Here is a 17227-nt window from a genome sequence, read left to right as displayed (position 1 = left end):
GGACAGGGCTCCATTGGAACCCATCTTGTCTGCTGCCTAGGTTGGACACAGCCACTCCGGCCTGCGTCGCTGGCCCAGGCCCAAAGGATTCATGTCCCAAAAGGGTGACGGGGGGAGACAGGGAGTCAGCAAGCTAGGACCAGGGCGCCCCAGCTTCCTCCTCATCTTGAGCTGCTCTGACCCAGCAGGCCACACTGCCCCTTTCTTGAATCCCCTCTTCCCCTGGCTTCCAGGACAGCACACCCTCCTGGTTTCCCTCCTGCCACCACCACTTCTCCGACTCTCTGTCCGCCTCACCTCTAAATACTGGAGGGGACCAGAGTCTGTCTCCTTCTCCACCTGTGCCTCCTCCCTACATGCCTCCGATGACCCCAATCTGAGTTTTCAGCCCTGACCCTTCTTGTTGTCTTGGTCAGCTCAGACTGCTAGAACAAAATGCCATAGATCCGGGTGGAGTAGGGGTGGTGTCTGGCCGGCAAGCATTTATTTCTCACAGCTCTGGAGCCCAAAGTCCAGGGTCAGGGCGCCAGCACGATCCGGTTTTCGGTAAGGGCCATCTCCCTTGTTTGCAGATGCCTGCCTTCTTCTGTCCTTACACGGCCTGTCCTTGGTGTGTGGGGCACTCAGAGAGAAGGAGAGAGAGAGTGGAGAAGAAAATAAAATCCTATTAAATGTTGCCTACGAAAGACCACTTTAAACATAAAGACATAAATAAGTTGAAAAGAAGTGAATGAAGACAAAAGATATGCCATAGAGACAGTGAGCATAAGAAGGCTCGTATGGCTATTTTATTTCCCAGTTTTATTGAGATACAATCAACATATCATCCAGCATTGGAATATCAGGTAAAATAGACTTCACAACAAAGATCATTACTAGAGATAAACAGAGACATTTCATCATGAGAAAAGGACCAGTTCATGTGGACATAACCACAAATGTGTATCCATCTAACAGAGCCTCAAAATACATGAAGCTAAAATGGACAGAATTAAAGGGGAAAAGAGACAATTTCCCAGTCACCATAGGAGAGATTAACAGCCTCTCTCAGCAGTGACAGAAAAACTAGAGAAAAATCCGGAAAAGACACGGAAGAAGGGACGGGTGGGTACCAACTATCTTGATGGAGTCGGCATTTGTAGGACGACCCACCCAACGACGATAGGATACCCGTAGTCTTCAAGTGCACGACTTGTACTGTGCACGACATGTGTTGTGCAGGACAATGCACAATACAAGGCAGACCACACTGCCGTGTGAGCTTTCAAACAGTCTCAATCAATGTAAAGAGTTCAAAATCATACCGAATGTATTCTCTGATCGCGACAGACTTAAGTTCGAAATCACTATACCCGGTAAGATTTCACACAAACTCCAAATACCTGGAAATTAAACAACGCATTTCAATGGATGGGTCAAAACCCAAACAGGGGAAAGTAGAACTATTTTTAATTGAATAACAACACTACCACAAATATGCAGGAGGCAGTTAAGCAGTGTTGGGTGGGACGTTTACAGCATTAAATGCTTCAATGAGAAACGAAGAAAGATCTAAAAGCAAGGACTCGGGGTTTCAACCTAAGAAAGTAGGAAAAGCAAAGCAAAGAACGAAACCCAGAGTCAGACGTCCCTGGGCTCTCAGGGAGCTCACAGTCCCTCTGGTTTTTGCCCAGGGGAGGGGGATTCCAGCTAAGGGGCCTTTGCAGGCTCTTGGGAACCTGGGCCGCCTTAATTCCATTAGCAGTCCTGGTCGGGGGCTACAAGGGCGTGGGACCCCGGAAGCCCACCCCATTCGCCGCATCAGGGTCGTGACCCCGCGGCCCGCGCCCTCCCCCCGCTTCCGCGCCCCCCCGCGGCGGTTGGCTGGAGCCCCGCGGCCTGCGGCAGCAGCTCCCAGGTTCCCGGGCAGGCGGCGCCATGGGGCCCGGGCCCGCGCTCCTCCTCTTCCTGAGTCTGGGCCCGGGCCTGGGCCTGGGCCCGGGCCTGGGCCTGGATCGCGGCCTCCTCCCGCAGCCGCCGGCCCCTCGCAGGGCCCGGGCTGCCGTCCTCGTCTCCTGGGCGCCCGGCGCGCCCGCGTCCGGACCCCGCAGCTCGGATCTCGCCTCGGCCCGCCGCCCCCCGCCTGCCGCCCGGCCCGGGGGCCCGGCGCAGGGAGACGCGGCCGCGCCGCGCGGCTGGAGGGGCGGCCCGGGCGTCGGGGAGCCGGCCGGCAGCGCCCGCCTCCAACTGCGGCCCCGCGCGGCCCCTGGCGGCGGCGTGGTCCTGCGCGGCGGCGGCCGCCTCTGCCTGCCCCGCGGCCCCGCGCGCCCGTTCTGCGTCCTGCTGCGCGTCGTGCTGCGCGCCCGCCTGGCCGCCGCGCCCACGCCCGTGGACCTGCGGCTGTCCGCGCGCCACGGCCGCCTGTCCCTGCTGTGGCGCACCCCGCTGCAGCGCGCGCTCGGGCGCCCGGAGTGGACCTTCCGGCTCGTGCGGGTCCCGCCCGCCAACCTGCGGCGCCCCCGCCGCGCCGCCTCCGACCTGCCCGCGGATGGCCCTCGCCCCTACGCGGGCTTCGTGGCCCAAACCAAGTGTCCCACGGACGGGCCCACGCCTGTGGTTTTGGAAGCTGTCAACTCGGACGGTCCTCAAGCCATCGAGTCTTCGGTGTCCTGCCAGGTATCCGAAGATGTGCCCTGTGTCTTAAACACGGTAAAGATCAATAGGAACAAAGATGGTGTTCCCGTGGTGTTGACCAGGAAGATGGAGGATACCTTCAATGCAAGCTTTTCGTTTAACTGCGAGAACGCATCCTTAGTTGTTCCACAGTGGCAAGTCTTTTCCGTGCCCTCCATAAATGCTGTGCCGGACTGGAATGCACCTTTGGATAGACCAAATGTCCATTTAGGGGAAACTCCAGCAATTGTGTATATCCCCCCAAATTCTTTATCTTGGGGCGTGTATGTGTTCAGATTTACAGTCAAAATCTTCAAAGGAAAAAAAAAGACACTTAAGGCACGAGGCTCAGATGTCATCTACGTCACCATCGTTAGAAGTGACCTAAAGGCAGTTATTCCTGGGGGTCCCAACATAACAGTTAATTTCACAGGTAGGCTGGTTCTGGATGGAACGAATTCCTCGGATCCAGAGTCAGACAACCCTTCAGAGGGACTCCTTTTCTCCTGGTACTGTACCACAGATCCAAAAAACTACCAGGGAGCTAAGATTACAGTGATGAGCAACAGCGTCTGTCACCCGAAGCAAACTGATCTGAGCTGGAGATGGGCCCCTGGCCCTCTCCTAACACTTTCACCAGGAATACTTAAAGGTGGAGGTGTGTATTTTTTCAGAATGGTGATCCGGAAGGGAGGTAGGACAGCATATATTGATAAAATGGTACACGTGCTCAGAGGACCACCCCCCGCAGCAAACATTTCCTGTATTGAAAATTGTGGTGCCGTTTTGGTCATTTCAGACAGATTTTCTTTGTTTCTAAATTGCACAAACTGTTCAGCGAGGCAGGATGTCTATAAATGGTCGATTCTGTCCTCTTCAGGTGATGAGATAACATTTGATTGGGTGAAACACACCACAACAGGGAGGAATGGTGCTTCTTTGTCTATAAAAGCTTTTGCTTTTAAGGATTTTCCTGAAGCTGAGTTTTGGATGTCTGTGCATCTAGCAACTTGGAGTGGGGAGACCTTGGACTTGAGGCACCCCTTGATTATTAACTATGTCCCTCAAAGCGGAGAGTGCACCATTAATCCAGATAAGGGAGTTGCATTTTTTACCAGGTTTGTCATCCGGTGTAATAATTTTAAGGACAAGAACATCCCTCTTACATACAAAATGGTAGTCTCTGATTTGTATGGTTTTGGTCAGATCAGTTCTGTAAAAGAGAACGCCTTGGGGGCCATCCTGTATTTGGGGAGTGAGTCCACATCGCCCCCTTCCTTTCTCCCTGTCGGCGTGTTGGCCAATCGTTACGCCGTGAAGATCCACGTTCAGGTGTATGACGCTTTAGGCGCTTTTTCTCAGTTGACTTTGCACGCGACTGTACATGCTCCAACGGACAAAATCTCAGGGAAGGATGTGCTCGATCGCTTATTCAACTTCACCATGGGACCAAATTCATCGCTCTCTACTTTGCTTGACAACCAGGAATTTCTACCTGCAGGTTATTTAATATATATAGCAGCTTCTGTTCTGAATATCATGAAACCTGAATTAACTTTGCACGCTGAGAGAACCAGACTCCGGGAATACCTTGTCAACCAGACTTTCGTTCTTCCCAACAGCACTTTGGTGGAAGTCAGCCAGGTAGTCATGAGTGTTACTAAATTAACCCAGACGACCTCTGGATTCACTCGAATGGCTCAGAAACTCGCCACAGTGAGGATCTGGCAAGCAAATCGAGCCCTCCAACAGTCTCGACAGAAAGATCCACAGTTTTACTCTGAACAAATAGAAATCGTGAGCACTGGGATATTAACAACTTTGTCTAATATCTTTAAACTGACCGTTAGCTACGAAGTGGTTGATGAGCCTTTCTACGAGTTGGAATTACTAGCAGACACAATACTGGAGGGTAAAGTGCCAGGGAATGAGACCACTGCAATGACATCCTCCAGCTTTAACGTGTACGTCAGGAAAGCTGAAAAGTGGGACGTGACTGACGTCTTCAGCAATGAGAAAAGCAGTCGAAATTATTTTCGTCTGACGCTAAACGTGAGCAGTGTTCCAAGTTTGCCCCCGAATGCCCCGATTTCCACCATGTTTTGTGAATTTGCAGATGATCCCTTTCCTTGGATGAATGATCAGGAAAGCTGTTCTGCAGAGGTGGTTGGATTCAGAATGACAGGAAGCACACCTAACGGCGATGTGATCGAGATCCTGCCTGATGTAGCCGAAGTGTACATCGCCAGAAAAAACTTGAGCTTTGCGGCTTTTAATCTCACAGTGGGACCCGAGAATGAGCCCGAGGGAGCTGAGGAGTCTTTCTCAATGACGACAGGGGAGTTTAGGTTTGAGGTGGACAGCAGTGTAGTGAAGGAGTTGCTGGTCCACATTGTGACCGAAGTGACCGTGTTGTTCACGGTTTTGGTATACGCCGGCAGTGAAATGACCCCCACTGCTCTGGTCGCCACCTTCCTCGTGCCCCATGACATCCCTCCCATGGCCAACCAGAGTGACCTGTTTGACTCGGCCTGTACAGTTAGGGAGGCCCGCGTGGTTTGCCTTCCAGCATCCCTGCTGCAAGTCATAGCTCAGCGAAGTGGCTCGTCTGAGTGCACCTTGATCATAGTTCTGCAGGCACCCCGTTTTGTCAAGAAAGCCAGTGAAAAGCTGGTGAGAATAGCTCTTTTCAGCGCTCACTGCCTAGACATGTATGGGATCCAGAGCGATTGGAGAGAAGATACCTGTGTTCTCGGAGAGAAGACCACCTGGCGTAGAGTGCACTGTATCTGCGCAAACACGAGGAGGGCCCGGCGGCAGCTGGACCTAATAAAACAAGCCAGCACCCACCTGCAAACCCATTTTCTGACGGCCAAGGTGATTGTGGTCCCTAATCCTGTAGATCTACGGTTGGAGGTCATCAAGAACGTTACCCAAAACCCTGTGACGCTCTTCACCGTACTTTTCATTATGCTCACGTACATAATCCTAGCTTTCTGGGCCTTGCTGAGAGATGACGTGGATCAGTATCTTCGGCTACATGTGGTAATTCTACTTGATAACGATCCTTATGATAAGGTGTGTTACCTCGTCACTATTTTTACAGGAAGCCGTGGTGGGGCTGGGACCAGGGCCGATGTCTTCATCCAACTTAGGGGGACAGACGGTGCCAGTGATGTGCATTGTCTGAGCCATCCTTATTTTAAAACCCTCTACCGGGGAAGCATCTACACTTTTCTCCTAACGGCGAAAAGTGTCTTGGGGGACATCCATTCCATTCGTGTGTGGCACAACAATGAGGGCAAAGCCCCCAGTTGGTATTTAAGCAGAATCAAAGTGGAAAATCTGTTCAGCAGACACATCTGGCTGTTTTTATGCCGGAAATGGCTTTCTGTTGGCACCTCTTTGGACAGAACATTTCATGTTACGGACCCAGACAAGCCTATAAACAGAATGGACTATTTCCTGATAGATTCGACTTACAAGCTGGGGAGAAATCACATGTGGTTCTCTATTTTCTCCGGTGTCATTGGTAGGCCCTTCAATAGGCTTCAGAGACTGTCCTGCTGTTTGGCAATGCTGATGGCCTCCCTTCTGTGTAATATTATGTTCCTTAATCTCGACAGACCAGACGAAACAGAGTCAGAAGAGAGAAGGTACATCAGGTCAATGATGATAGGACTGGAAAGTGTCTTAATTACAATCCCTGTGCAATTATTGATCACTTTTCTGTTCACCTACTCCCAGAAGGAACCTCGTGTGACTCTAGAAAAGGTATCTCCCCAGAAGCATTCCTTGGTGCCAGAAAATGGACACTGGGAGGAATATGTTGAAAAGTGGCATGCTCGTGAAACTGTGCATGCATCCACCAAGAAGGCTTCGAAGCTTCCATCTGTGAAAAGCACTAGACTTCACAAGGCTTCTGCCAAGATACCCTCCATGGCACAGCCTATGCGGAAGAAAGGAGAGCGCAAGCTCTCACACACCCAGGGAAAAAATATAAATGCCAGTAACACAAACACAAATAACAATCAAGATGTTGCTTCTAGAGAGCCACCTTCCCAAGTGGCTCCTGTAGAACTCAAGAAGAGCAGGATCGTTTTGCCTTCATGTTGCATTTATATAGCGTGGTTCTTGGTTTTCGTCACGTCCAGTATATCTTCATTCTTCATTGTATTTTACGGGCTGACCTATGGTTATGAAAAGTCACTAGAATGGCTCTTTGCTTCATTTTGTTCGTTCTGTCTGTCCATTTTTCTGGTGCAGCCATCTAAAATTATACTCCTGTCAGGCCTCAGAACAAGTAGGCCCAAATATTGTAAAAACCTTTCATGGGCAGGCAGGTACTGCTATACCGAGATCGAGCTGCGAAGCAAGTTGAGCCCAGAAGAAATGCAAGAGCGACACGAGCAGATCCTGCAGCTCCGAAGATCGAGGATGTACCAGCCCCTCACTGAAGATGAAATCCTAATATTCAAAAGAAAGAAGACAATCAAGAGAAGGGCTTTGCTGTTCCTGTGTTACATTCTGACCCACTTCATCTTTCTAGCCCTCCTGTTGAGCCTCGTCGCCCTCCTGCGCCACACGGACAGCTTTTACTATAATCAGTTTATTCGCAGTCAGTTCTCTGTGGATCTCGGCTCGGTGACCAAGCTGGCGGACATCTACAGGTGGCTGAACAGCGTGCTGGTGCCTCTGCTCCACAATGACCCGAATCCAACGTTTCTTCCCGACAGCTCCTCTAAAATCCTGGGTCTTCCCCTGCTGAGGCAGGTGAGGGCAAAACCTGGCGATAAAGCCTGCCTGCCTGCCAACAACTTTGCGCAAACCGGCATGGAAGGAGAAGTCCGTTGTCATCCCAACTATGGCACTGACCCGGAAGACACGAGAAACTACTCTAGCCTTTGGACCAAACTTGCGAAGAGGTCCGAGGACAAGCATGCCAACGGGTTTACTTACAAGCCTCCGGAGAAGACATGGGGCTATTTCTCCCACGGACTCTTACACACCTACGGGTCAGGAGGCTATGCATTCTATTTTTTCCCAGAACAGCAGCAGTTTAATTCCACCGTGAGGCTCAGGGAACTCCAGAGCAGCGGCTGGCTTGACGAGAAGACGTGGGCCGTGATTCTGGAGCTGACCACCTTCAATCCAGACGTCAGTCTGTTCTGTAGCGTTTCTGTCATTTTCGAGGCGTCTCAGTTGGGAGTTGTGAACACGAGTATATCTGTGCACTCCTTCTCGGTTGCTGATTTCGACAGGGAAACTTCAGCGGAAGTCTACTTGTATGTGGCCATTCTCATTTTTGTTTTAGCCTACATCGTCGATGAGGGCTATATCATCACGCAAGAAAGGGCCTCCTACGTGAGAAGTGTGTATAATCTGCTCAACTTTGCTTTAAAATGCATATTTACCGTGCTGATTGTGCTCTTCTTCAGGAGGCACTTCTTGGCCACGGGCATAATTCGGTTTTACCTGTCGAACCCTGCAGATTTCATTCCCTTTCACGCAGTTTCTCAAGTAGATCACGTCATGAGGATCATTTTGGGTTTCCTGTTATTTCTGACCATTTTGAAGACGCTCAGGTATTCCAGATTCTTTTATGATGTGCGCCTGGCTCAGAGGGCCATTCAGGCCGCCCTTCCCGGCATCTGCCACATGGCGCTGGTGGTGTCCGTGTACTTCTTTGTGTACGTGGCCTTCGGCTACCTGGTGTTCAGTCAACACGAGTGGAACTATAGTAACCTGATTCACGCCACGCAGACGATATTCTCCTATTGCATTTCAGCCTTTCAGAACACCGAGTTCTCCAACAACAGGGTTCTGGGGGTCCTATTCCTCTCATCGTTCATGCTGGTGATGATCTGCATATTGATCAACTTATTTCAGGCAGTGATTTTGTCTGCCTATGAGGAAATGAAGCAGCCCGTGTATGAGGAACCATCAGAGGAAGCGGAAGCAGTGACCTATCTGTGTCGCAAGCTAAGAGCTATGTTTAGGTTTCTGACCTTCCAACCCAGGGACAAAGATGAACCAGAGTTCTTTGTCAACATGCTGTATGGGCAGCCGGAGAAGAACAGCCGCCGGTATCTGGGGCTGAAGACCAGAAACATCAATGGGAAGAAGATGGTTTATCTTGTTGTGTGATCAGTAACAGGGTCAAGAACCATAGGCAAGAGTCCCCCCAGATGCTCATTCTGTGGGTACAAGGAATGTTCAATGGCTCAGTAGTGCTCTCTACCCGTGTCCTGGAACACGCACACCCCATATTCGGAGGTATCTCCACCTTTGGCCTCTACTCTTTAGTGTTGGGTTAAAGGGAGGTCTGCAGCATGGGAACCCAGGGCTGATTTCCCTCTAGAGGGAACTTAGTGTCTTTGAAGCCCACAGCTGTTTAGAGTGTTAGAGACCCAGATTTGGTGGAGAGAGAGCTAAAGAGCCCCCACTCCACCTCTGCAGGGCAGAGCATTCTCCTGTTGGGACTGTGTCCCTGGGGCTGGGAGCCAGGAGCCTATGACTCCCTCAGTCCCTCTGGGAGTTCCCTTTGCAGACCAGGGCTGGGGCACACCCCTAGCCGCCCCCTCCCCAGCCCCAGACCCCACAATCCAGCTGGGCCAGGGTTGTAGGGACCTTGTGGTGAGTTTGGGATCTGTCCTCCTGCTTTTGAATTCAGGGATGGGACCTGAGGGTCAGAAGTCTGAGCTTCCCATCTACTCCTTTGGGCTACTGCCAGTTAAAGATATGAAATTTAATAACACTTTCCGGCCATTAGACATGAATTTTATTCAACAACCAAAAGGTGTGTGTGTGTGTTTATGTTTGGGGGGGAGTGGGTTCACACTGAAAGATAGTGAATGTTCTATATATTGACTGTAACAATATATCCATCCAGGACTTGGGCTTTGGGTTATTCACAGCATGGTGGATTATTTGTAATAATAAAGAAAATGTGGTTTATTGTTAAAGAGCAGTATGAGCTCGTAACTCTTATAGTTCTGCTCAGAAGCATGTTCATTTACGTAGATGCCACTTTAAGCTTTATCAGAATTAAATGTGAGATTTCTCCTGCGAGACTTGCTGTGATTTCTGGGCGAGGGGCATATATACAGACGGCTCCTGCCTTCCACATCGAGAGCCAGTGAAGGGGGACAACGCAATCCGGTGGGTGACAAAGTTGTCCCAAGGCCTTGCTACTCACTCGGTGCCCCTGTGGTCCTGACTGTGCTGAAATGGCTTACACGCACACACACGGGAGTTCCGTGCCGCTCACCCAATAGCGTCTGAAGGTCCGATTTGGATTTTCTTTTTTAAAATTTTATTGATTTATTTGAAAAAGAGATAGAGAGGAGGGCAGAGGTCGAAGCCAACTCTCCGCTGAGCAGGGAGCAGGGAGCGGGAAGCGGGACTGGATCGCAGGATCCTGGGTTCATGACCTGAGGGGAATGTAGAAGCTCACTGATTGAGCCACCCAGGCGTCCCTCTCTTTTTACCTGTAAATATGTGGTTTCTTTTGGGAAAAATATTTTAAAAAATATTTGAGATATTGTTAATCCTTTTGGATTTTTTTCTTATATTTTCTTATATTATCAACTGTGGACAGCTCAAATTCAAAATTAACTCTATTTTCTGACAACACCATGTTTGCTCTTTGAAGATTTCCCTTAGCTCTTCTAGTCCATCTCCTAACTTGTCTATCCTGTCGAACAGCTTTAACACTAATCAGGAGCCAAGGTCATATATCTGGGTGGTTATAGGTCATATATGAAATGCTTCATCCAGATGGCCCAGTTTTGGCCAGACCCAGAAGAAAAAGTCAAAACAGTATATAATCCTGGCATTGATCCAAAGGATGCCTTTGCTGGAAGCACCCAGAGGTCCTAGCCGCTAGGAAGAAAGTCAGAGCACTTGTTCAACTCCCCGGAGTCCAGGTCCAGGAGTAGTTGCTATTGCCAGGATTACTAAAATGCCTTGTATATTCCTTCTTTCTCAGTTTCCCAAAGGAAAAAGGCCCAGGCCCCAGGCCTGCTGGCTTCAGGGGCAGCACAGTGCTTGGCTTACGTAGGTGCAGAGGGGCCTGGAGAGGGGCAAGGTGGGGAGGCAAGAGGGAAGAGCAGGTCTGAGACAGGGGACCCGGCACCCCGCGGGCCAGAGGGCTCTCTGGAAGCTGGAGCAGGGCAGGCTCGGGGCAGGACGGTGGGGCTCAGATCCCAAAGGGCGTCGCAGGCCACGTTGCGGGCAGCACAGCGACATGTCCGGAGTGCACAGCGCTTTATAAAGGCCTCGGGGAAGGACAGGGCTCCTTTGGAACCCATCTCGTCTGCCGCCTAGGTCGGACACAGCCGCTCCTGCGTGCGTCGCTGGCCCAGGCCAGGGGACTCGCGTTTCAGGTGGGGCGGGGGGGAGCGGGGCTTTGGGTGGAGGGTGTCAGCGACTCAGGACCGTGACGCTCCAGCCCAGGCGCGCTGAGAGCGAGGCGATGCGGGACGGCGCCACAGCCGCCTGGACTCTGCGAAGCCCGGTGGAAAACCAAGAAATCAACGGCGAGGTTTGGAGTAGCCATTACAGAAGGCCCAGCGGGACTGCTCTGCCCGAGGAAGGCCCGCTCTTCCCCTTCCGCTGCCGGGCCCCAAAGGCGGAAGTGCACCGTGCAGTCTTGCCCAGGGCTTCCGGTGTGGGGCCAGGGCCGGTCCGGGACCACGGCGGGTCCGCGCACGCGCCGCGGTTCGTCGCTGCAGGGAGGCGGGCCCGCGCACGCGCTCCGGTTTGTTGTTGTCGGGAGGCGGGGTCGCGCACGCGTCGCGGGCTGCGGGCCGTGAGGAGGCGAGTGGCGCACCCTGGCGGCGTGGCGGTTCCCTGCTGCCCGCGGCTTTGGCGGCAGGCGCCTGAGGGGCTGGAGCGGCGAAGTCGGGGCGGGGGCGTGGGGGGCAGGCCCGCAGGTGCGCGGCCCTCCAGGGAACTGAGGCCGTCCGGCGTAGGGGCGCGGGTAGAACAGCGGCGGAAGAAGCCTGTCGGGCGCGCGTCCGTCGGCTGTCACCCGGGACCGGAGCGCAAGGGGAGGGAGAAGGAAGCCCAGCCGGAGTCTGCGGCCGGCACCGGCAGGCCAGCGTGGGGGTCGCGCGGGCTCGCGGCCGGAACCCCCGCAGCTCGGGGGAGAGGGCCCGAGAGCTGTCTGAAGTGGTGCCGGTCGGGAATTGTTCGGAGTCAGTGGAAGGCGCCAGACCACAGGTCCAGGGCTTTGGTTAAGGAAGGCCAGGCCGGTGACAGAGAAAGGGAAACCTGTGGTTGGGTAGGTGGGTGGGTGGGTGGGTGGGTACAGTAGATCCTCCGACTCCTGAGAGCCCCACGTAAGGGAGAACCGTGGAGGCAGCCGGCGGGACGCTCCGGAAGTGGCGCCTGGGGAACGCAGCGGGGGCCACGCCAGGCGGCGCGCGGCCAGGCAGCGTGTGCGATGGGGCCTTGGAGACGTGCGTGGTTCTTGGTGCTGAAGGTGCCGTGCCGCGTCTCTTGAGCTTTGCAGATGGAGGGGGCGGCAGAGCGCCGTCCCCTGGGTGTGTTTACGTGCCAGCTCTGTGCCCTGACAGCGCCATACAGCTATGTGGGACAGAAGCCCCCTGACACCCACGCTGTCATGTGAGTACCCCGCACTTTTTGGGCTCCTGGCCCAAGAGGCCGCTGGCTGAGCTGCTTGGCTCGTGCCAAGCCTGAGTCTGACATGGGGCCTGGGCGTCGTCTTTTAGGCCCATCCCTCCCCAGGCTCTGGACGCTGCAGGAGTGACCTGCGGAGGCACAGGGCAAGGCTCAAGGGCCTTCTGGCTCCTCCAGGACCTCCAAGCCCCTTCCTCCCCACTCAACCCAGAGACCAACACCTGCTCCAGCTGTGAGGCAGAAGCCCTGTGGCTGTGGCTGGAGCAGCTCAACATCTGGAAATAAAAGGCCCCGTGGCAGCCTCCTCATTTGGGGCTGCGCCTTGTTGCCGTTCCTCCTGGTTCCTGTGGATGTACTTTCTTAGTGGGAAGCCTGCCTGCCCTCTTGCGCTGAGGGAAGTGGGTCCTAAGGACCGACTGCTCATGAATCTGCCCGGAACCGACCTTGAGTAGAGCCAGTGGGTTCTGGAGCTTGACTCTTGACCTTTAACTTGTTCTCCGTTGAATGCCATATCGTGGGGAACCTGACCAGTACATTGCTCACCCAGCATGTTACTCACATGGGATATAGGTGGCAGGGGCCAGGGCTTTCTCGTGGTTGGGTTCCTCTGCTGACCAGGAACACCATCATCACGGACCCCTGTTGGTCTCCTTTGATGTGCAGGGTGAGGCCAGCACCTTACGCAGGGTGTAAGGCGCCCTGGTTCTCCCTGCATGGTGGGAGCACGGCTTGGGAGTGGGTGTCACCGTGCTAGGACTGTAGGGAAGGGCTTGGAGAGCGCGGACGAACCTTGTGCTCCCTGCCCCCATCCCAGCGGGGCAGGTGGTGGTCTGGGGCCTTGCATCGCAGCAGTTGGGGAGGAGTGGTTCTCCCCACCACGCTGTTAGAGCTGAGAGCAGCTCTGATTTCAGTTCCAGCCTCTCCCCGATTGCTTGCCTTTCTGTTACTACTCGGTGGCACAAGGAGGACCAGCCCCTCCTCCCATGAACCCACCCAGGTGTGCGGGAGGGCCCGGGGGAGGTCCTTTCCATGCAGCTTCCGGACTTCCGTTAGTAGAAGTTCAGGCCGTTCTGACCTCTGGTGTCACTTACTGTCCTGCAGCCTCCTGGAGGAGAGTTACGTCATGAAGGATCCGTTCACCTCACACAAGGACAGATTCCTGGTCCTCGGCTCAAAGTGCAGTTTATGCAGCCGGCTGGTGTGCGTGGGCCCGGTGGGTAAGCTGCGTGGGCTGGGGCCGCCTCCCCGCCCTCTCTCCCTCCCTCCCTGTGGCTGGGACCCCACACATGATCGTGGGAAAGGTGACCTGTGAGCCTTCCCCGAGGATGGCATGAGCGTCAGCCTCTCTTTGTGGCAGTGATCCTAGGAGCCCTCTCAGTCACATGGTGGGGGGCCCGGGGATTCTTGGAGGCCAGCTGGTCCACCTCATTATGGATGGGTGGGCCAGCCAACAGAGGTGAGCAGACAGGCAGAGGGGCGAGCTGGGGTCAGTTAGAGGGTCTCAGTGTTGGCTGCGGAGTGGGTGCTGACAGTTCTCCCCCTCCCAGCCATGCCGATGGCCATTGTGCTTCTCTCCATGGGACGGTGACCTTCTTCCTGTTGTTCTTGGAGGGACCTTCCGGAGGAAGGAACTGTGCTTTCTTGAGCATTAGCTGTGGGTCAGGCCCTGTGCTCGGGGCCTGTTTTCCCAGTGTAGTTTCCTTCAATCCTGCCCCAAGCCTCGCTGTGCAAAGCAGTATTGCCCCCATCTGATAGGTGAGGACACAGGGTTGAGGAGGCTGAGCGGGTCCAGGCCACCAGGTTAGTGAGCCTCTTGTTGGACAGCCCAGGGGTGAGTGGAGGTGGGGCTGCGTGGCTGAAGCGCGGCCCCTGTAACCCGAGCCCTGCAGCAGGACAGTGGTCCCTGGGCATTCTGCTCGGGGGCAGAGTACAGGCCAGAGTGCTGCATCACAGACTGGGTTTAAACGTCAGCCTCTGTCCCTGAACGGTCAGGGTGATGAGATTTGACGGGGTGTGACGAAGCCTTAGCAAGGCAGAGGCCTGCGTGTTCGAGGACATGGGACGGCTGGTGAGGACTCAGCAGGAGAGAAGCAGTTGGGAAATGAAGACTGGAAAGGGGGGTTGGGCACGGGGGAGGGGAGAAGCCTTAAATGCCACACGTACACATTTGGGCTGCACTTGGTGAGCAGGGGAGAGGGTGCTCCATATGGTATCCGAGAGCTCCAGTGTTCTTGGAGGAAGTGCTCGGTTGGTGGCGAGTCCCCTCTCTTACACGGGAACAGATCCCTTCCGACAGCTGCAGGAAGGACAGCCTTGTCTTAGCTGAGGCACACTCTGAGCTGCTGGAACAGAGACCCCCTAAATACAGTGGCCTGATCACGACAGTCTTCACTTACTTTTTGTATGTGTAAAGAGTCCAGAGCAGGTGGTGCCACTGCCATTCTCAAAACACAGCATCCCCTGGGTCCGCAGTAGCTGCCTCAGCTCCCACCACCATACCTACGCTCCTGTCCGCCGGAAGAGACAGGGAGCACATGCCTGTTCCTTCAAAGGGCACAACCAGGAGGCGGCACAGAGCTGCCGGTGACACAGACCCAGTCCTGTGGCCACACCCAGTTGCAGCAGGGGCTGGGAAAGTAGTCTTTGGACAGGCCCCTGGGCAGCGAGTCTCAGGAGTTGAGTGGCAAAGGATGGGCACAGGGGAGAATGGCCGCGGTTGGACAGATCTGACCTCCCACGCAGACCGGCCACTCACCAGTGGCCTTTTTGGTCTGTGGGGCTGTGCCCAGCACCGGTGGTCACCAAGCCCCTGTCACACTGCTGTGATAACCAGCAGGGGGAGGGATCTAGAATCTCTGACAGTTGAGGTGTGGCCCCGGCTCTAGCTTTTCATTGTTTCCATGTCCCCCGTGATGGAGCATGGCAGTCCCCGGAGTCTTTCCACGCCATCCGGGCTCTCTCACCCGGGTTGACCCAGGCCTGCATTGCCTTGTTCTCTCTGACACCTTCGCCAATCTCACGGGGTGATTCCCACATGCTCAGAATCCCCCGATACCCCACTGCCTGCAGGGGCTGACACGGGTCTCTTGCCTACCTGCTCTCTCCTCCCTGGCGGCCCTCCATTGTGTCTTTTTCTCTTAGGTGATGACCGCATTCTTGGAGGTGGCTGGCCAGCCCTGGGCCCTGCCCTCCCTCGTGCTGTTCTGGCCCTGGCCAGCCCCTGCCAACACGACCGCCCAGCTGCCTCTGCCTAGCACCCTCCCCTCCCCACTGCCGCCCCGTACGGGGTGAAGGACTGGCCTCTGGGAGAAGCTGCACCCCCCGCTCTGTGGTACTTAGCCCCCATCTTTCCCCCATTCTCTTTCAGGAATGCAGTTTATTCTACTCCAAGAGGTTTTGCCTCCCCTGTGTCCAGGAAAACATGGATGCCTTCCCTCAGGAAATCCGGCAAGACTTGGAGAAAAGGAAAGCTCCATCAAAGAGGCCAGCCAGCCAGCCTGGCTCTCGGACATGAGTGCGGCCAGGCGCCAGGTTGGCATCAGCACCTAGCACAGAGCTTCTGGGCTGGCAGAGCGCCTGCAGCCTGGGTCAGGGATGGGGCTGAGCTGGGACCTGTCGTGCCCTGCCTTGTTCCGGGGCAGGTGGGAGCAGCGTGTGCAGCTGGAACGGGCTGGGGCCCAGCCTGCAGCAGGAAGGTGATAGGGAGTCAGGCAGAGAAAGCACTCAAAAGGCAGACCTCGGACCAGATATCCTGCAGACGTAACCCTGTCCAGAGCCTCCTTGATGCTGAAACTGCAGGGCAGGAACTGAGAAATGGCTCAGAACTGGCACAAAGGGAAGCTGAGGCTGGGCCTGCGGGCCCTTTTGCTCTACTCCTGGACCTGGGGCTCTAGGCCTTCCTGCAGGGTCATCCCCTGGCTCCTGCTTACACACGGCCAGACGTGGAAGGCTCTTTGTGCCCTTTGCACGATTCATCGGATCCAGGAATTGCCTCCAGGTGACATGCTACTCTGCCTGGCCCTGAGGACACAGGAGTGAAGGGACAAAGCCCACTGTCCTGGTCTAGTGTGAGGAGGCCCTCTGGTCACGCTGGGGGGTCATGCTGTCCGTGCTTATGCGGAGGCAGGACGGCTAGGGTGGGGACTCCTGTCTTCCCCGTCCTAGGGAGTGAGTGCTCATGTGGTGAAGATGTCACTTGTTGGGACGGTTCATAGGGAGGTGACCTGTGGGAACGTGCCTGAGGTGTGTGGGGAGCTGCAGGCGTGATTGGGGGGCCTGGGGGCAGTGGAATTTTACTTCACATCCTTGTGCTTGGAAAATGTTTTAAATCTTGACCATGTGTTAGATCCATAATTAAATACCCAAAGAACCAGTTAATTTTTTGAAAAGTAATCCTTCCTGGAAACATTTGCGAGGCAGATGTTCTCCTTGGCATCCTGGATCTGGCTTGGGTTGGGGGCTGGGGTGTTGCCACGTGCAGCCTCTTCCATCCTATCCGGCCTGCGGACTCCAGCTCTGGCCGCTATAGGCCTGGTCCCATTCCAAGGTAGAGCAGTGCCCTTCCCATGCCTTCCCTCTCCTCACGCAGGGGCCCACAGCTTGAGGTGCTGTCTTGCCCCTCTCCACGGGGGACCCCGCACCAGCCCTGCAGGCTACTGTAGGCGGCCCTGGGGCACTCCTCCCCCACGGACACCCCTCCCGCGGGCTCCCCTGCCCCCATGGCCCCCACCTTCGCCGTGGGGGACACACTGAACGGCTCGTTGGCCTCTGTCTGCTGGCTCTCAGGGCCGGAGCGGCTCTGTCTTCACCTGTAACTACTGGGAGGCCAGCTGACGCTGCCCCCGGGGCCGGGGCTGGGGTCGGCGGGGGGGGGGGGGGGCAGACATGCATTTGAGGAAAGAATGAAGAAAGAGCTTTTATTGGCTGATGG

General features: G+C 54.9%; 2 protein-coding genes across 3 annotated transcripts; both read left to right on the top strand.

The window, feature by feature from the left end:
* The first annotated feature begins 1917 nt into the window (after positions 1 to 1917).
* Positions 1918 to 9720, top strand: LOC114203868 (polycystin family receptor for egg jelly-like). Its single transcript, XM_028097151.2, has one exon. It carries the CDS (start codon positions 1918 to 1920, stop codon positions 8797 to 8799), a length of 6882 nt encoding a protein of 2293 aa, XP_027952952.2. The 3' UTR covers positions 8800 to 9720.
* A 2247-nt stretch (positions 9721 to 11967) lies between these two features.
* CDPF1 (cysteine rich DPF motif domain containing 1) lies at positions 11968 to 16674 on the top strand. 2 transcript variants are annotated; one of them, XM_028115687.2, is made up of 3 exons: positions 11968 to 12282; positions 13399 to 13510; positions 15665 to 16674. In XM_028115687.2, exons 1-3 carry the CDS (start codon positions 12170 to 12172, stop codon positions 15809 to 15811), a joined length of 372 nt encoding a protein of 123 aa, XP_027971488.1. In that variant the 5' UTR covers positions 11968 to 12169; the 3' UTR covers positions 15812 to 16674. The 2 variants fall into 2 exon arrangements, with proteins under 2 accessions (XP_027971488.1, XP_087881532.1); XM_088025406.1 differs by having other exon boundaries at positions 13399 to 13514.
* The last annotated feature ends 553 nt before the right edge of the window (positions 16675 to 17227 follow it).

Source organism: Eumetopias jubatus, unplaced genomic scaffold, assembly GCF_037043125.1.
Source record: "Eumetopias jubatus isolate StellerSeaLion01/CBP00866 unplaced genomic scaffold, mEumJub1_p1.0 scaffold_8, whole genome shotgun sequence".
NCBI lineage: Eukaryota > Metazoa > Chordata > Mammalia > Carnivora > Otariidae > Eumetopias > Eumetopias jubatus.
Note: the sequence above shows the minus strand (reverse complement) of the source record. Positions and strands in the feature narration are given on the sequence as shown.